Source organism: Mustela nivalis (genome assembly GCF_964662115.1).
Source record: "Mustela nivalis genome assembly, chromosome: 16".
NCBI lineage: Eukaryota > Metazoa > Chordata > Mammalia > Carnivora > Mustelidae > Mustela > Mustela nivalis.
The window spans coordinates 45,011,931-45,032,582 of record NC_139035.1 but is presented as its reverse complement, the minus strand read 5'-3'; the positions used below and the strand labels follow the sequence as shown (position 1 = coordinate 45,032,582).

The window sequence follows — 20,652 nt, the reverse complement described above, 5'->3', positions numbered from 1 at the left end:
CCCCACCGGGTGTAGAGCCTGATGTGGGGCTTGATCCCAGGACCCCGAGATGATGAAGCGAGCTGAAATAAAGAGTCAGATGTTCAACCCACTGAGCCACCCAAGCACCCCTGCCCTGGCTTTGGACTTTGAACAGAATAGCTGAATGACCAAACAAGCAGAGAAAAAGAGACTACAGGTCAAGGAAGGCCCCTCTGCACTAAGTGATAATATTTGCTCTTTTGTTACTTAGTATGAATGAGCCAGAATTACTCCCCAGATGATTTCCCAAATTCATTTGCCTTAGCTATTACTAAGATATGTTTGGGTTCCTCATTTTGTTTTGTCATCTCCAGGGGTGCCTGAGTGGCTTGGTTAAGTGGCTGCCTTCGGCTCAGGTCATGATCCCAGAGTCCTAGGATCAAACCCCACATTGGGCTCCCTGCTATGGAGAGAGTCTGCGTCTCCCCCACACTGGTGCTCTCCCTCTGCTAGTGCTTTCTCTCTCTCAAATAACTAAAATCTTTTAAAAAAAAAAATCTCTGTCCTATAATCTCCAGATTTAACTCGTCTTTAAGTGGTCTGTCATCTGTCCTCAGGACACTGTCCCATCTAACATGAGGCTTTTCCTGTCTGCTGTGCCTTTTGTAAGCAGAGTCTGCTTTTGACACTATCTCAGGCTGTGGTTAGAAGGTGTAAATGTCTCCATGGTATTCTGTAAGATCCACTGGCAGTTTTCCCAAGGAAACAAACCTCAGTGCCCTTTTCCCCTTTACCCTCTTGGGTCACGGTACCCTCCTGAAGAAGCTTTAGCTATGTAAGTGACTCATTTATGAAAGCCAAGTAATCCCCAGAGGTGCAGGTTGGAATAGGTAGGAAGCCACTAGAAAATGGTATGTGTTGGAAAGTACTACATGTATTTTTGCTTCGGCCATAAATACCTGTGACTTGAGAATATATCTATATATGGCCTTCATTGGTAGAGAAACCCTGCCTTATGTCTGGCTTTCAAGCATAATTTGAATCCTCTTAAATTTAATCTGCAGGGTTTCAGTATGTAACGGTACGGCTCTGTATTAGGATTCTCCAAGGAAACACAACTAAGAGGAGATACATACGTAAAGAGATTTATTATAAGGAATTGTTTCATGCGGTTATGGAGGCTGGTGGGTCCAACATGCAGACTGGAGTTCCAGTTCGAGTCTCAGAGTTGGTAGGCTGGAGGAGCTGATAATTCCAGCTTGAAAGCCATGACCCAGGAGGATTCTATTTCACTCAAGAGAGGGTCAATCTTTTGTTCTCTTAAGGCCCTCAACTGACTGGATGAGACCTTTTTATATTTATGGAGGATAATCTGCTATATTCTATCTACGGATTCTGTCTACGGATTTCTGTGACTCTCATCCAAAAACACCCTCACAGAAACACCCAGACCAGAATGATGTCTGACCAGATATTTGGACATGCCGTGGCCTAGTCAAATTGACTATCACCTAACCTTCAAAGCATTTCATTGTGTAATGGTGGTATTTTGTTTTGTTTAAAGATTGGGGCGCCTGGGTGGCTCAGTGGGTAAAAGCCTCTGCCTTCAGCTCAGGTCATGGTCCCAGGGTCTTGGGATCGAGCCCACATCGGGCTCTCTGCTCAGTGGGGAGCCTGCTTCCCCTCTCTCTCTGCCTGCCTCTCTGCCTACTTGCGATCTCTGTCTGTCAAATAAATAAATAAAATATTTTTTAAAAAAAGATTAATTTATTTATTTGAGAGGGGAGGTGGGGGAGGGGCAGGCGGAGAGAGAGGAAAGCAGACTCCCCACCTGAGTGAGGAGCTCCACACAGGTCTCGATCTCATGACCCTGAGATCATGACCTGAGCCGAAATCAAGAGTTAAGATGCTCAACCGACTGAGGCACCCAGGTGCCCCACGATGGTAGTGTTTTGATTCCTCTTCACACTCAAAATTTGATTCACACTCAAAGTGTGTGGGATTAGGAACTAACCACACAGTAATGAGAATAAAGAGGAGAGAACAGATAGGCTGAGCAAGGAGATAAGGTAAGCATTTTATAATTGGTCATGCTGTGAGGAGGGCAGCCCGGGAGTACTGGCTGCTAATACCTAATATGATATAAACTCTTCCTTCAGATCTGTGAGTTGTGTATGCTTCTTATACCATCTTTGAAATAAGAAAACGAACAGTTCTTCGCACTTTATGTTTGAGGGAATGTCTCGAAATTTGACTGACCGAAAGGCAGCCAGTTGAATTTGTAATAAAGTCAAGACTTAACTGCAAGTCTGAATTTCCCATCTCCGTTCTGTCAGTTAGGTTTCTGGGAACACTGGACCTGAAAAGCCTATTTTAGAAAATAAGCCCAGGGGCTCCTCACTGGCTCAGTCCTTGGAACATGCAACTCTTAACCTCAGGAGTTATGGGTTTGAGCCCCATGTTGGGTATAGAGATGACTTAAAATTTTTTTTAAAAAATCTTTAAAGAAGGAAAATCTGGGGGCGCGAGGGTGGCTCAGTGGGTTAAGCTGCTGCCTTCGGCTCAGGTCATGATCTCGCGTCCCGGGATCGAGCCCCGCATCGGGCTCTCTGCTCGGCAGGGAGCCTGCTTCCTCCTCTCTCTCTCTCTGCCTGCCTCTCTGCCTACTTGTGATCTCTCTCTGTCAAATAAATAAATAAAATCTTTAAAAAAAAAAAAAAAAAAGAAGGAAAATCTGTCCTAACATTTAGAGAAACAGAACTGACCCTTTTGGGGTTTGGAGCTTCTGGTTTATGTTAGCTTTTGAGACCATGTTCATATATGGAATGGAGACATGCCTGTTTCCGTAGTAAATTTGGGGGCCCAGGAAGTACAGTTTGAGTAGCACACAGTACGCTATTTCCTAAGATATTTATTTATTTAAAAGATTTTATTTATTTATTAGAGAGAGAGAGCACGAGAGGAGAGAGGTCAGCGGGAGAAGCAGACTCCCTGCTGAGCAGGGAGCCTGATGTAGGACTCAATCTGGGGACTCCAGAATCATGACCTGAGCTGAAGGCAGTTGCTTAACCAATTGAGCCACCCAGGTTCCCCTTCCCTAAGATATTTATTTATTTATTTATTAAAGATTTTATTTATTTGACAGACAGAGATCACAAGTAGGCAGAGAAGCAGGTAGAGAGAGAGAGAGGAGGAAGCAGGCTCCCTGCTGAGCAGAGGGCCAGACGTGGGGCTTGATCCCAGGACCCTGAGACCATGACCTGAGCCGAAGGCAGAGGCTTAACCACTGAGCCACCCACGCGCCCTCCCTAAGATATTTAATCAACAAGTTTCACTTTCTAAGATAACGTCACCCAAATGCAGTGACTATCATTTAATTTTTTTTTTTCATTTAATTTTGAATATCAGCTATCTGATTTGCAAGTACGGGGATTTTAAGCACCTTTCCATTTTCAACTGTTGCTGCCAGTAGCTATCATCTGAGTGCTGAGTGCTAAGTATTCCCCTAAGCACTTCACGTGGATTATTTTTATTTTCACAGTGACCCTATGAGAGGCATATATATGGAAACAGGCACAAAAACTTCAGCCTTTGCCCAGGGTTACGTAGCAAGTATGCTAGCCTCAAGCAGTGTGACTCCAGAAAATGACCCTTCACTACAGAATACACTGCTTCTCATTTTTTATGTGTGTGTTTTGGTGGTGGCATCCTTGAATTTTTTCCATATAACAAATGCTCAGTATGACAGAAACAAAGAGTAATTTTTTAAGTGGGTACATAGATTTTTTAAATACTTTTGTCACGAAAAATTTTAAATCTCATGAAGGAAAATGAAGAAGAAAAATCGAATGCTCCCATAGTCCCACAACCCAAACAAAACCTCTATTTACAGAAATCCACCTAACCTTAGCTCTTAACACTTTAAAATAGAGAGGAAGAAAGAAGCCTGGGGCAGAAGAAATATACACGAGAAAATGAAATTAAACGTTTAAATTGACTGGGGCCCCGTCTTTCTGGCTGTGATCTGAGGGCAGAGGACCATCCTCCTTAACCATGAAAATGTCTCCAAAGCTACCCAACCTCTGGGGTTGTAGACAGACGAACCAGACACACAGCCCTTTCTTATGAGTATGGTGAGCAAGAGTCAGCAGATTGGAGGTAGAAGTTTAAAAAAAAAAAAGCCTAGGAGAAATTTTCTTTAACTTCCTGACAGGGTCTTCAAAGACAGGTAGCTTTGTGTGCTCTTGTAATCAATGGAAGTAGTGTCTGTCTTTAGATCTAGTTGGATGACTTTCATGAGTCACAGGACTAAAAGTGTGCCCAGCACAGAGTAAGTGCTCAAAATTTGTTATACATCTTCCAGCTACTATAGCATAGCCTTGAAGGAAATGGGTCTTTGTTAGGGACAGGGAAGAGTCCTCAGTCTGCCACCCTAGCACTGCCATTTCTTAGCATCTTAAACCCTAACGGGAGAAGGAAAAGACTGCTTCCCAAGATATGACTACAATCATAGGGAAATAAAGCATTGAGTTTAAAAGGCCCATTAAGAGGCACCTGGGTGGCTCAGTGGGTTAAAGCCTCTGCCTTTGGCTCAGATCATGATCCCAGGGTTCTGGGATCAAGCCTCAAAATCTGCTCTCTGCTCAGCAGGGAGCCTGCTTCCTTCTCTCTCTCTGCCTGCCTCTCTGCCTGCTTGTGATCTCTGTCTGATAAATAAATAAAATCTTTTAAATAAAAGGCCCATTAAATATCAATTTCCAGGAGAAAGGAATGACTGTCTCTTCTGTCTCCTTAGCTTCTTTTTCTTTTCATAGTTCTTTATAGTTTTATGATGTATATTGTCTGTTCAGTGTTGTCTGATGGTGCTTTTAAAGTCTAGCCTGTGGTATGATGTCTTCAGTTTCCAACAAACGGGTTGTGGCTGAGACATGTGCCGAGGGCAGAGCACTTGGGGATGGGCAAGAGGGAACTGACCTTGAAAATTGCATTCCGGGTTCTGGTATCCAGAGACACAGTGCTGGAGCTCCTGAAGGCATAATTCAGTACTTGTCCACTAAAAAGTAAACCAGAAGTTAAAATATTCAGTTCCTTTCTTCTTAAGAGACAGTGTTTGTTGAAAGATTCAGTGAATGAAGAAGCATATGGAGGGAAGATGTTAGCTAAAGCTGAAGTGAGGAGAGAGTAGGGTATGACCCTCACCTTGGAAGAGGAAGAGCCTTAATTCAGTGGCCATCTATCAATTGGCCTTGAACTAAACTAGGAGAGCAAGGCCTGGAAGACCTGGACATGTTGACTATGGCCAGTTCCCTTCTTTACCTAATGAATGAGTAACAAGAATATCCCTGCCTCAGGGCGCCTGGGTGGCTCAGTGGGTTAAAGCCTCTGCCTTCAGCTCAGGTCATGATCCCACGGTCCTGGAATTGAGCCCAGCGTTGGGCTCTCTGCTCAGCAGGGAGCCTGCTTCCTCCTCTCTCTCTGCCTGCTTCTCTGTGATCTCTGTCTGTCAAATAAATAAATAAAATCTTAAAAAATATATATATATATCTCTGCCTCATCTCACAGTACTAAAGAAAGGTATTTTCTAAAATAATAGCAATCTGCCCTAAGAAAACAACCTTCAGTAAAGTCACTTGTGATAACTGCACTGCCCCAGTCTCTGCACTGGCATTTTGACAATCATATGCTTGACGATACGCTTAGTCAAAATATATTCAGACACTGAGGAAGCTTACTACCCAAAAAACCCAAAGTGTTGACAAGAATGTGGAGAAACTGGAGCCCTTGTGCAGGGTTGATGGGGATGAAAACGATGCAGTTGCTGTGGAAAACAGAATGGAGAGTCCCCAAATATTAAAAACAATATAACTATATGGTTAGCAATTCTACTTCTGGGTGTATACCCCAAAGAACTGAAAGCAGGGGCTCAAAGAGATATTTGTACACCCCTGCTCACAGTAGCATTATTCACCCTGGTGAAAATCTGGAAGCAACCCAAGTGTCCACTGACAGTTAAATGGGTAAACAAAATGTGGTATATACATACATTGAAATATTATTCGGCCTTTAAAAAAGTAGAACATTTTGATACATGCCAAAACATGCATGAACCTGGGAGACGTTAGGCTAAGTGAAATCTGTCAACACAAAAGCATAAATATTACATGATTCTACTTATATGAGGTTCCTAGAGTAGTCAAATTCATAAAAACAGAAAGTAAAATGATGGGTGCCAAAATCTGGGGAGACAAGGAATGGAGAATTAGTGTTTAATGGTACAAAGCCTCAGGAAGGTGAAAATGTTTTGGAGACGGATGGTGGTGAGAGTTGCACAACAATGCAAATGTACTTAATGCTACTGAACTATGCACTTAAAAGGTTAAAATGGTGAATTTAATGATTGCATTTTTTTACTACACACACACAAATTCAGGGAAGAAAGGGTAGAGTGACATGGCTAAAGGGAGAAGATAACTTGTTTAATGCTTCGCTGGTGGACTGTGCCATTCTCTTCCCTAAGAGAAGAATGCAAGGATCAGGTCATTTTCAAAAATTGAATTTAACAAATACTTAAGATATTGCTTACTGTGCGCTGGTGACTGTCCTAGGGGCTTTTCGTATTTCAACTCATTTAATCTTAATAACCCTATGAGGTAATTATCTTTGGTCCCCATTTTGCACTTGAGAAAACTGAGGCACAGTGATTAAAGTTCTGCAACTACTAAGCTGTGGACCTGAGGTTCAAACCAAAACGCGCTGTGGCCCCAGAGCACATGCTTCTAATCATTAAGTCCCTGAAGTAATGCCGGAGACTGGGACTCTAATGACCCTGAAATGGATCTCAAGGTCCAGAATGAAGAATGGAAATTGGAAGTGAAGTTATTTCTTGATTATGATCCTGCCTCGCCGCTCCAACAGCGGGTGGAGCCCCTGAGGGCTGTTGTGGGAGGCATGGGAAAGGGCTTGCGCGTTAAGGTCAAAAATTTTGAACCTATGAAATTTCCCTCCAATTCTGAAGCAGCGCCTTAGTGACGAATCGGCTGCCTATCCCACGGGTTTTGCTATTAGTGCAGTTTCTAGATGATCAAGGCAGGCGAAATGAAACATCGTTAAACTACCACTAAATGACATTGAACCCTATGTAAATCTTTTTTTCTAGTCTTTCCAAGATGCGACCCAAAACGAATCTGCAATTCCGGAGTCGAAACCAGGGGGCGGGCCAAGCAGCGACCATTTTTGTTTTGCGGCCGTGCGCTCTCAGAGCATCTTGACTAACAGGACCCCACGGAGGAGGCGGGGCCTATCGTTGCGCGGGGCGGGGTCTGGGAGACGTGATGATTCAAACAGGCTAATGAGCTCGGCGCATCTGGCAGAAACCGCCAATGACCGGGCGTGATGGGGCGGAGCCCATAGGCCCTAGTGGGTTTGGTTGCATCGCGGCTTTGGCGCATTTTCGGCTGGTTTGATTCATCCATTTTGAAGAGACGGGGGAGCGGGGGGCTCGTCTGATTAAGGGGCCCTGAACCAAGAAGCAGCGGAGTTTGAGAAGCCTGCAGCTCGGGGTTCGGCGGCAGCGGCCCCATCGGCCGAAGTTGGGGGGGGTGGGGCGCCGAGCGCGCGGGGTGGGGGGGGTCCTGGTCTTTGGCTTCTCGACTCGGTCCTGTTTCGACAGCGAACATGTCTCGGCCTGTCAGGTCAGTGCGGAGTCCGAGGCCTGGAGCGGGATGGAGGGGGTTGTGGGTGAGTGGTGAAGGACTGGGGTACAGAAGCCTGCAGTCGGCCCTCTCCGGTGCCACGCGCGGCCTCCTCCCTTTCGGGGCCCGCGCGCGCCCTTGAGCGTGGGGGGCCCTGCTGGCGCGCGGGGCTGCGCGGGGGTGGCGGCCGCGCGCCCATGCGCGCGCTCCTCCCCGCCCCGCGCCGCTGCAGGGCTCCAGGCTGCTCTGCTGCCTCCCCCACCCGCCGCACTGGTGCGGGCGGGGTGTTCCCTGAACCGCCAGCGGCTGGAGGGGGAGGGGTGTGAAGTCAGCGCCCCCACCCAGGCCCCACCTCCTCGGGGCCGACCCCTTGCAGCCTGCGGGGAGATCGGCCGAGTCGGACTCGGGCTCGACTCCCCACCCCACTTTAAGTGAGGAGGGGCGAGACGCCCGTGTGTCCCCCTTTCCCCCTCAGCTTGCGTGGGGGTGGGGGAACTCAGCCCTCTTTCTCTAGCGGACGGGGGTGTTCCATGCAAAGGGGGAGGGGCAGTACTGCCAACCGGCCCCGCCTCTGTCCTCCAGGGTCGCTGCAGGGTCCCGCCTCCCGGATTGGGCCGGGCGTGGGCGGGACCCGTTCTTTTCCCCTCCGGCAAAAGTGAGAGCCCGGGACGGGGCCCTGGAAAATAATGACTGTTGCCTTTCCCCCAACTCGGAATTCGGAGCGGGTTAACTGCTCCCCCTCCCCCCACACCGAGCTCGCTGTTTCCCTTCGACTAGAAATGTCCTTCTCGGGGAACTGTCCCTACTCAGGAAGGTGCGGGTTAACAGCACGACCCAAATCCCGTGTGGTTCTCGTTCCCGCTGCCTGTCTACGCTCCCTCGGCGTACGTGTCTCGGATGTGTTTGTAACCCCCCCCCCCAATAACCTAATAATAAAGGGACTAGGTTCAGGTAACCAGTAGACGCGATTCTGAGAAATTCCACAAGTTTGCAGTTCCCCAGCGGACGGTGGACTCGCCCTTTGCCGTCCTCCTGGCTATTGTATGGAATGTGCCATTTATGGAGGGGTGTGGCTTAATCCAATGTGTTGAGGCCTTTAAAGGGAGAGCTGTTGCAAATAACTGTTACTTTTCATGTAATGTCCGTGACGCTTTCGATGTTAAGGAATTGGCTGCTTCGCATAGGGTTTTCTAGATAAATAGGTAAAGGTTTAGATTTTAAATGTTTTAACAGTTGTTGCTTCCCCTTCTTCATTCCAAGTTTTGTGAGAAACGGAAGTATTTTGACCTAGAGCTCTAAGGAGAGGTTTGGAACCCGGGAAAGGGTTTTGGGCCACACCGTTCTAGCTCCTGACTAGATCCTCCGTCTCCAACTGGTGGTGGTATGGGACTGCATACTTCCACGCTCGGGGTGGGCATGCGGAGAGTGCTAACTCACTACCTGACTGCTTTTCTGCCTTCTAATTTCTGCCCGCATCTCTGGTAACTCACCATCGCCACCGGGAAGAGTTTGCCCGCTTTCTGGCAAGGAGTCTGGATAGATTTTTCAGATGATATAGTATGCATACCTTTTTTGGCATGAAAATGATCAATGTATCCCATCAATTTATGTAGAATATTTTCTTTAGGATCAGGTTAAGTAGACAATATCGTAATAAAGATTTGATTCATCTGGATTGGATCTCCTGTCTCTGGAAGTAAATTACTGTGTGGTGAAATTGGACCATTTTTCTACCTTTCAGCTTCGGTTCACTAGGTTTTGATGACTTTTTATATTATTGTGACTTACTATATTCATCTGCCTGAATTTGTGTTCCCAGATTTAGATATTGGAGCACGAACAAAACTTTTTTTTTTTTTTTTTTTTTTTTTACTTTAAACTTTGATTTTTTTCTTTCTTTCTTTCTTTTTTTTTTTTTAATATTACCAGGTGGGACTATATTGAGCATGGGTCTCTCTGTTTTTTGGAGGCTTTGGGACTTAACTTTTTTCTTGTTCATTATGTTGTTAAAAGTAATTTTAATTGTCTTTGCCCCTAATTGAAGAATGAAAATATATTGGCTTTTGGGGGTCACGTTCATATTATTTTAAAGCAACTTGGTTTCTGATTATATATTTTAGTGATTAAAGTCTCTTTGTACCTTTAAAAAGTTTTTAATATACTCATGACCAATAATAAAGCAGAAATAATTAAACTTGAGTTTGGTGGTTTGTTAAATTTTGCAATAAAGTCCTGTCTTAGGGAAGTGCCTTTGTTCCAAGGTGTAAATGAAGAATCTGTATACCTGAGGGCATTTGACAAAAAATTAATGGTAGACATTAACCAGATATCAGAATGATCGACCTGTTTAAAAACCAAAAAAAAAAAAAAAAAAGCACAAGTTGGGAAATAAGTGTGAATGCTGCTTCTTTTAAGACATTTCTGCCCTTTCGGGCATATATATAATTTTGGAGGTTTTTCTGCTGTTCATATTTATTGTAAGCATTACTCATTTTCATTTGAATACTAACCTGAGCATAAAAAGAAGAATTAGCAGTGTACTAATGGCTACTTGACACCAATTTCCATGTGCAGGGAATGATGAACTGATAAGCCGGAGCAGATTTTTCCAGAGATGTGTGCAACACATCTGAGTAGTTTCGCTCATACAGTGTTGCTGTCCCTACCTTTTACAGCATCTGACTCATGGTATATAAATGAGAGCTCAAATATTTTAGGCCTTGGGTTCAGTTTTATAGCATAAAGTTAGAGTCTTGGAGCTAGGAAGAAATTTAGGCAAATTCCTTTTACAAGTGACTTAATGGGGACCTGGACAAGTGCAGTGTCTTGCATCACATACTAGATGCAGAGGTTGGGGCTAAACCTAAGATTTCTTAATTCTCAGGCCTGCTTACCCTCACCCTTTGTGAATAATAATTGCTTTACCTTCAGCCTGTTAAGTATTGATGTTAACTGTAGTATACCGGCACTTTCAACTCTTCAGAGTGCTTTCACTATTCTTGTGAGGAAGGAAGGAAAATGTTACTACTTGTAAAGATGAGAAGGAAAAATCAGAGATTGACTGACTTGCCCAGACTAGAAACCAGGTTTCTTGAAATTCAGCTTAATGTATTCTCCAAAGATCCTCCTCCCTTATTGAAAATGATCCCAAGTCATCAGATCAATGTTTGCTCCTTTCTTCAGAAAATAAGTGCACTTAATAATCTGGTTGTTTTTTTGTTTAGTACTTGAGACTGCAAGGAACTTTAAACCTTGAAAGTTTAGATGTGAAAGCATAGGTTCATATTGGTTGATAATTATTTTAAATAAATGTTCTAAATAAGAGCAGTTTTGTTCAACTCAATTTAAAATAATTTTCAGAGATACTTTTTAACTGAAAGTACGTTTTTGAAAAACTAAAAAGAACTTCAGAGATTGAGTCCACTTCCTTCAATTTACCAGTAATGACTTTGAAGCCAAAGGAATTAAAGTGTAAAATAGTAGCAAAACTGTATTTAAACTGCATGAGTTTTAACCATTCTCGTTTCTGCTAGATCTGCATTGTCTGTATTTGATTCCACATAGACAGGAGTACAGGTCCGCAGTCCCTGTATAGTTTGAAAACTTTGGAGCCATGTGTGTTTTGGAAGTTCAGTTATTTTCAAAAAATTTATGTGTCTGTAATAAAACTGAATTTTCACACTAACAAAAAAAAAAATACAGCTAAAAAGCCCTCCTATTGTTCAGGTAAACCTGAAACATTTGGTGTTCAGAACTTTCTGAATTTCTAAAATTACGGATTAGAGATTGTGGACCTTTAAGAGAAGCATTTTTTCAACCTTCAATTTTAGAAAAAATAAAATCACATTGAAACCCAAAAGAGCTATCACTGAGCAACTTTTTTTGTGCCAAATTTTCTGCCAGATACTTTACACATACTTCACAGTCTTCAAACAACTCTTCAAGCAAGGTGTATGTTATTCCCATCTCATATGTGAGGTAGCTGAGACTTTGCTAAATTAACTGGCCCAGTTCACCTGTGAAGAGGTGAAGCAGAAATTCAAATCCACATGTGACCAGCCCACAACCAATGTGATCTTCCCCGTGAGACACACTACCACAGGGTATTACTCTTTCTCATGGTAGTAGCGCATTTTGCCATCTTTGAAGTTAAGTTCATAATAGGACTTTGATGGGGAGGACCAACTTGAAAATGGGGGAGGAGGGTGAAAGAATTATTATTTTTAAGGAATAGGAGAATATGTGAAGGGGTTAAAGGAAGATAACTTGAATGGAGAGGGAAATAGTGTGGCACTTGGGGGAGGAAATGTGAACATTAGATAAGTGGCATTGCTTTCAGTGTGTATACATTGTAATACAAGGGCATTTGCTCCCTGACTAAATTAAGTGAATAGATGTCAAAGCTACCTAAAGGACACTATAGGAAAATTAACAAGACTCATTTTACATGTAAGTATAGATGCAAAACCGCCAAACAGAATATTAGCTGAGTCCAGTGTGTATTAAAAATAAAGACGGTCAATGGGATTTGTCCCAGGAACAAAACTTAAAATCTATAACGGATACACCATATCAAAAGACAAAAAGAGGGGTCACCTGGGTGGCTCAATCAGTACAGCATGTGACTCTTGATCTTGGGGTCATGAGTTCATGCCCCACATTGGGTATAGAGCTCACTTAAAAATAAAGGACAAAGCAAAAACATGGCATTGGAAAGGTTCAACACCCATTGTAAAATTTAGTATATTAAAATTAGAAGGAAAATTAAGATTAATAAAAATTGCAGTTGATTTAACTTGACAAAAGTTTCAAACTAAGGTAAGTGGTTGAATTTTTAGTGTTTTAAATAAAACTAATTGTTGGGGGGAGGTAACCTGGTGCAGTGAAAGAAACCCGGGGATTAGGCGATGTAGGCTCTGGGTTCTTTTTTTTTTTTTTTTTTTTTTCAAAGAATTTATTTGTCAGAGAGAGAGATCGAGCAGAGGGAGAGGGAGAAGCAGGCTCCCCGCCGAGCAAGGAGCCCTATGTGGGACTCGATCCCAGGACGCTGGGATCATGACGTGAGCTGAAAGCAGCTGCTTAACCAGCTGAGCCACCCAGGTGTCCCTAGGCTCTGGTTTCTACTTAGGTTTATATAATGGAGATATTTGCACTCCATTAGAAGAAGAATAGCTTGCCTTCACGAAGCCTTTTACAGTTTTCATAGGTTTCTTTCAACTGGAGAAATAAAATTAATAAGGAAAACCATTTTGAAAAAAGGGCAGTTGGTTTTATTTGTGTAAATGGCCTGTTTTTCCCAGAAATACAAAACAAGGTCACCACCGTGCTGTGTAATTCTAGGACACCATGTGAATGGTGCTCCTCTGGACTTCGTAAGAATTCGAGCCCGCACAGCCAGATGGGTTTTGCTTTGCAAACTTTGACTATTTGAACTTGATAATAAGGAAACTATTGAGTCTGCTGTGAAGTGTTACTTCTGTTTGCATTTTTAAATTCTCAGCTGCAAAGATGGAAATAAATATTATCTCATTACTCCAGATGATGAAGAAGTAGCTTCTTGGGTTGTTGAGACTCGAGCAAGCACTTAACACTGCCATGTTGTGCACAATAGAAACCTTCGGATTTAGCACAGGCCCACTTTAGTCAAACTGGAGCATCCTTTGATTGGTTTTGTTTTGTTTAAAAAAAAAAAAAAAAAACTTCTATCTAGATTCTGAGAAGTAGAACTGATGGTTAGAGACTTGCATTGCCGTATTTTTAGATAACTACTATCTACCTAGCCACAATTACAGGTCTTTGAAATATTTGAGGCTGTGAGACCAAAGCATTTCTACTGGGTGTTGGGTATTTTCAGGTGCTGCTTCCTGCATGTCTTTTTTTGAGTTGTATGCCCAAGGTGATCTTCAAGGAGAGTTCATCTTTCAAGCTAAAATGACCCAGAAGATGAACTGCTTTGGAAAGTAAACATTAGCTGCACTTCGAAATAAAAAATCCACTCTGCCATTCGTTAGGCTGGGATAACAAAATATGGCCAGCTACCTTCCACAGAGAAGCTGCAGCTCCAAGACATACCAGTCCTCCTAGTGACTACTGCGTTCCTAGTAAGAAATGATTCTCTAAAAGCAGGGACTATCAGAAACTCTGCTGTTTAAAATTGGTGAGAATGAAACCGCACACACCTGCCTGGTTCATTATTCAAAACGCCTTCCCTGCCTCCCCTTTTCTGCAGAGATTAAAAACTCCATGTGAAAAACCTAGGAATGCCTTCCTAGAATGTTCTTTTTATTACTTTCTGATTTCTTGCATCTTGTGACTTTTTTTATTTTTTTATTTTTTTTTTTTTTTTTTTTTTTTTTTTAAAGATTTTTATTTATTTGACAGACAGAGATCACAAGTAGGCAGAGAGGCAGGCAGAGGGAGAGGAGGAAGCAGGCTCCCCGAGGAGCAGAGAGCCCGATGCGGGGCTCGATCCCAGGACCCTGGGATCATGACCTGAGCCGAAGGCAGAGGCTTTAACCCACTGAGCCACCCAGGCACCCCTTGTGACTTTTTTTAAAAAAGATTTTATTTATTTGAGAAGGATCGCAAGTAGGCAGAGGCAGGCAGAGAGAGGGGGAAGCAGGCTCCGGGCTGAGCAGAGAGCCTAGTGCAGGGCTAGATTCCAGGACTCTGGGTTAAAGCTAAAGGCAGAGGCTTTAACCCACTGAGCAACCCAGGCACCCCTCATCTTGTGACTTTTTAAATTTTACCTTTAGTTGTAACAGAATGATGCAAGATACAAAGGAATAAATTTTAGCCAGGAACTTGAAGCTGAAGATGAATGAAACAATTATAAGTTACTCTTAATGGAGTTTAGGTATCCTGACTCCCGTGAACTAATGTTTTTAATGTCTCCTGGGCATATTCAGCATGTAAATAGTCTTTGAGCGTAGAAGAATGGAGAGAGACAGATGTCCTAAGTTTTAATGGGGTAGAGTAGTGACACAGGATCTTTACCTAGATAGGCAGAATCTATATTGGGCTATGTTCTGTAGAGGAGTTTCATTTTGTGAACGATCAGGAAGGGAAGGTTTGAGAGGTTACAGGCAACAACAGTGCCCTGTGGGGTATTGGTTCAAATGGGCTTGAGTTGAAAGACTGGTTTTAGTAATAACTTGCAGTGGTAGGAAAGTTACTTAGCCTATTTGAGCATTAGATTCAGATAAAATTGAATTCATGTTAATGAGCTCCTCTTGTGAGATGGTGAGGATTAAATGAGAATTTAGGTGAGGTATCTGGAACGTCATACTAACTGCTGTTGTAATAATTATAAATTCAGCATGGGTTCACAAAGTCTCAGGTCAGTAGTCTTAATGCTGGGTTTTCGGGGATGTCTCAAGCATTGGATTCAAATTTTGTTTTTAAAATATTGGTAATTTTTAGAGATCAAAGTTAAGCAGTTTTAATGCAGGACTTTGGAAGATTTCACTTGTTTAAGGAGGTGGTAATATTCAAATTCATTTGGCCAGAAAATCTTCAGAAAACCTATGTCAACACCAGTTGGGAAAATCTGTAATGAGAAAATTCTTTAAATTTGAAATTATAAGACAACTTTATGCTCTTAAAATGCTGCTTTTACTTTTTACTAGTTGTGTTTTATTTTGTGTTTCCTGGGGATATTTCGTTGAAACAGAAAAGGTTTATTTTTTTATTAATTTTTAAAAATATTTTACTTATTTATTTGACACAGAGAGAGATCACAAGTAGGCAGAGAGGCAGGCAGAGAGAGAGAGAGGAGAAAGCGGGCTCCCTGCTGAGCAGAGAGCTGGATGTGGGCCTTGATCTCAGGACCCTGGGATCATGACCCAAGCTGAAGGCAGAGGCTTTAATCCACTGAGCCACCAAGGTGCCCCAAGGTTTATTTTTTAAAAGCTTAATGTCATTGGTTTAAATGAACCCATTAAAAAAGATTTTATTTATGGGGTGCCTGGGTGGCTCAGTAGGTTAAAGCCTCTGCCTTAGGCTCTAGGTCATGATCTCAGGGTTCTGGGATCGAGTCCCTCATCGGGCTCTCTGCTCAGCATTCCTCTCTGCCTGCCTCTCTGCCTACTTGTGATCTCTGTCTGTCAAATAAATTAAAAAAAAAAATCTAAAAAGATATATATTTATGTGACAGACACAGTGAGAGAGGGAACACAAGCAGGGGGAGTGGGAGAGGCTTCCCGCTGAGCCAGATGTGGGGCTGGATCCCAGGATCCTGGGATCATGACCTGAGCCAAAGGCAGAGGCTGAACAAGCCACCCACGTGCCCCACCTATTTTTTTTTTTTTAAGAGTAAAAGAATACTGTAAAAACACTGGTTTTCTCTAATTTTTTATAAATTTTTTAAAGATTTTATTTATTTGCCAGCGAGAGAGCACAAGCAGGAGAAGCAGCAGGCAGAGGTAGAAGCAGACTCCCCGCTGAGCAGGGAGAGCCCTATATGCAGTTTGATCCCAGGTCACCAGGATCATGACCTGAGCCCACTGAGCCACCCAGGAGTCAGTCTCTCCCTTTTTTCCCCACTGAGTGAGTGAGTAGGGTGGGGTAGGGAAGGGGCCCAGAGAGAATCTTAAGCAGGTTCCACCCCCAGTCCTGAGCCCCATCTGAGACTCCATCTCATAATCCTAAAATCATGACAATCCCTGAACTGACTGAGCCACCCACGAGCCCCCTGGGTTTCTCTTCCAACAAGGATTTTGACAGAGCTTCACATGAGGTCCTTGTGGGAAAAGTGAAATGTAGGCAGAATGCTGATTCACTGTCATGGACTTGGACCTCAGTAGCCAGACCCAGAGAAAGAAGGCAGGTGAATAGATTTAGGTCAGCCTAAAAGAACATTTCCACTGATGCCTTAAAGGACTTTGTTCTTGGCCTATGTTGATTAAGTTTGCAGATTATAGGAAGTTGAGAAAGGTAAATAGTATGTTGAAATGAGGTACAAAAAGATTTTCAATCTCTGGAAAAGAAGGCTTAATTATTGGAATTGCAACATCTCCTGCATTGTGTGATATAACAGCCCAAAAGGCAGCTGAGCTCTTGGATTGCATTAGTACAAATACAGAGTAGAATAGGAGGAGGAAATTTGTAATCGTGATCTCCCTCTGTCCTCCACATAATACCTTTGTAAACCATATTATGTTATTATGATTAGATTGGGGCACTGCTTGATAGACTTCACTAAGTCCAAGGTTACTGGGTTGCAGGGTAACGACTACGTCATGAGGATGCTTGAAATAATGAGGAGGGGTTGAAGGAACCCTAGTATATTTAGCCTTTAAGAAAAAAAGCGGAAACTCCTATAAAGTGTAAGGGCTACTCTGGAGGACGGGTTAGATGGAAACCATGGTACATCCAGGAGATAGACGACAGAACCTGTGAGAGGACTTCAAAGGCAGATTTCACCTTCTTGAAAAGAACTTTATTTTTGGAGTTTTCTTAAAATAGGCTGCCTTGGGAGGTCATGAGAGGTCTTAGGATTCCCTTCTAGGGACATTTGTTGCCAGGATAGTAAGTTTGGGATAAGATTGGATTAGATTGTCTAAAGTCTAGTAGTTCAAGTACATATAATACACCTGATATTCTCATCATCATCGTTATCACCAGACCTCCTGCCCCACCATTAGCCACCAAGCTTGAGTAGGTTTCATAAGTGCTTAAGCTTGAAAAAGTTAGGTTTTTTATTTTATTTATTTATTTTGAAAAAGTTAAGTTTTTTAAAAAGATAGGAAATCAAGGGTGCGTGCATCTCGTGATCACGGGGTGTGAGTTCAAGCCACATATTGGGGGTAGAGGTTACTTAACCTGGGTCACCTGGGTGGCTTAGTGAGTTGATTTCAGCTCAGGTTATGATCTCAGGTTTGTGGGATCCAGTCCCGAGACGTGCTGGTCAGGCTCTGCACTGGACGTGGAGCCTGCTTCAGATTCTGTCTCCCTCTCCTGCTCCTCTCCACCCAAGAGTGATCTCTCTGAGTAAATAAATAAATAAATAAAACCTTTATTTTATTTTTTTAAAGATTTTATTTATTTGTCAGAGCAGCAGGCAGAGGGGGAAGCAGGCTCCCTGCTGAGCAAGGAGCCCAATGTGGTACTGGACCCCAAAACCCTGGGATCATGACCTGAGCCGAAGGCCGCACCAACTGAGCCACCCGAGCGCCCTAAATAAAACCTTTAAAGGTGGCGGTTGCCTGGGTGGTTCAGTCAGTTAAGCATCCAACTCTTGATCTCGGCTCAGATCTGGATTGCAGAGTTGTGAGTTCAAGCCCTATTCCATGCCCAGCATGGCACCTGCTTAATATTTAAAAAAAAAAAAAAAAAAAAAAAAAAAAGGAAATTAAAATAAGAAATGTTATTCTTTTTCTGCCATGGATCAGTAACACTTTTTTCTTTCTTTTCTTTCTTTTTTTTTTTTTTTGTTGTGAAGGCAAAAGTAATAATGAGTTTCTTTTTGTGACCACTTTTTATTCTAAAGCAGTGGGTCTCGAACTTGTTTGATGTGGTCGCTACACACAAGAACACAAACATCTGAAACAAGTTTCTGGAACTTACTATTATTTAGGTATAGTTTTCTGTGATTTTTTTGTTTTGCATTTTTTTTAAGTTTTTTTAATTTTTTTATTTTTTAAATAGTTTGCATTTTAAAGATTTTATGTATTTATTTGACAGAGAGAAATCACAAGTAGATGGAGAGGCAGGCAGAGAGAGAAAGAGAGGGAAGCAGGCTCCCGGCTGAGCAGAGAGCCCGATGCGGGACTCGATCCCAGGATCCTGAGATCATGACCTGAGCCGAAGGCAGCGGCTTAACCCACTGAGCCACCCAGGCGCCCCGCATTGTTGTTGTTTTAATGCTGGTTATACACCAATAAATTCATTTAGGGACTCAGTCATGGGTTGTGACCTATCAGTTGAAAAACATTGTTCTTTAGGATCTCGTTCATCTGACCAAATGTGTATACCACCCAGGTGATTAGTGAAAAGAGCAGTGTTGGTTATTTTAGGTTTCTCAGAACTCTAATTTCAAATGTGCTTTAAGTGCCTAATGAAGAACCTGTTAAATTCTAGAAAATTAGCAAGGTGGATTTTTTTTCTTTATTCTTCTTCCCTGCATTGACCAGAACAACTTCAGTGTAAAAACAGAAGTATAGGGGCACCTGGGTGGCTCAGTGAGTTAAGCCTATAGCCTCGGCTCAGGTTGTGATCCCAGAGTCCTGGGATGGAGCCCCACATCGGGCTCTCTGCTCAGCAGGGAGCCTGCCCACCCCCCACCTGACTCTGCCTCCTTGTGATTTCTGTCAAATAAATAAATAAAATCTTTAAAAAAAAAAAGTACTATAGTCTGTTGATGGAGCTTAATAATGTAATAGATTGTCTAAAAGGCTCTCCCATTTGCCTTGAGAAAATGGTTTTGTGCTCTTCGAGTAATATAAAGCTTAGGGTGTCAATATTTAATTATATTTGTAAGTTCTGCTTCCTTCCCCAGAGTTTGCTTGTTACCGGTCTCCATATTTTGATGTGAAGGCTTGTTACAAAGTAGAGCTGGAGTATGTGGTTTTCGTTTTCTCATCTGTAAAGTTGAGAGGATTTGGGGCACATGGCTGGCTTCGTTGGTTGAGCCTGCCACTCTTGATCTCAGGGTCATGAGATCAAGCCCCACGTTGGGCCAAGAGCTTACTTTTTAAAAAAGAGATGGCGGGCTCCGGCGAGTGGAGGTCGGTTGTTGTTGCCTCTGTTGGTTGAACCTCTGGCTATTGATTTTGGCTCAGGTCGTGATGTCAGGGTTGTGAGATGGAGCCTAGTTAAGATTCTCCCTCTCCCTTTCCCCAGCCACCACCCCACCCCCCACCCCCCCAAGCAAGAGAGGGAAGGTTAGATAAGGTCATCTCAAAGGTGTGATCATTTTCCTCTCAAACACTGATTATTGACTCTTGAGAATGGCCTCATGTTTCATGTTTTGGTCTTAGACAGTCACTGCTATGAGAAAGCATTTTAGGTTTAAGAGAATGGAAGAGAAAAGTCCCTATTGCTTCTGAATTGCCTGAGTTATCCACATTTGGTACCAAAACCAGATCTTTTCAAGTTCTTTGTCTAGCTTCCCACTTTACGCTTTGTTTTTGCACTTTAACCTGATGCAGAAGTGAGGACTTCTCATCCCAGAGCCCTCTGGTGATCAGTCAGGAATTGGCTCATTGTGGCCAGAGTGCATTTAGAATCTAGACGGAGAGATCATGTATTTTTTTTTTTAGTTTTTATTTTTTAATATTTTATTTATTTGACAGATCACAAGTAGGCAGAGAGGCAGGCAGAGAGAGAGGAAGAGAAGCAGGCCCCCTGCCGAGCAGAGAGCCCGATGTGGGGCCCTATCCCATGACCCTAGGATCATGACCCAAGCTGAAGGCAGGGGCTTTAACCCACTGAGCCACCCAGGTGCCCTCATGTATGCTTTTGGTTAAAGTAAGAGCAGGCACTTAATTGAAGTTTTGTGTTCCTATCCTGTTGACCCCTTGAACACTGAGTTTGAACTACTGGGTCCACTTTTATGCAGATTTGTTCAGTAAATACAGCACAGTACTAGAAATCTATTTTCTCATCCTTAGGAATTTCTTAATAACGTTTTCTTTTCTCTAGCTTACATTATCGTAAGAATGCACGTGACATACAAAATATGTGTTAATTGGCTGTATGATTGGTAAGGCTTCCGGTCCACAGTAGGCTATTACGTGGTTAAGTTGGTTGGGGGGGAGATTCCAAAGTTATACATGGATTTTCCCTAAGACATATTTTAGAACAGTGAGTTCATCATCATGTTCAAATAATTGAAAAAGTGTTGCTTGTGTGTATTCATAATTGCAATGGTATCCTGGGTGGAACAAGTAGAAGTTCCATGTAATGATAGCTGCTCCTCATTGGACAGTCATGAGAGATTAGGTGTTGTTACTGCTGTTTTACAGGTGAGGGGTGGGGGGGAGTAACTTGCTCAATGACA

At 42.9% G+C, this 20,652-nt stretch overlaps 1 protein-coding gene across 2 annotated transcripts in view; it reads left to right on the top strand.

The window, feature by feature from the left end:
• Positions 1-7,384: 7,384 nt before the first annotated feature.
• Positions 7,385-20,652, top strand: part of NUCKS1 (nuclear casein kinase and cyclin dependent kinase substrate 1) — a 35,159-nt gene continuing 21,891 nt past the window's right edge. Inside the window, exon 1 of one of the 2 annotated variants that reach the window (XM_082702119.1) lies at positions 7,385-7,652. In XM_082702119.1, the coding sequence (XP_082558245.1) occupies positions 7,636-7,652 (17 nt within the window). In that variant the 5' untranslated portion in view covers positions 7,385-7,635. The remainder of the gene's footprint in view (positions 7,653-20,652) is intronic. The other variant, XM_082702120.1, reaches the window with a different exon arrangement.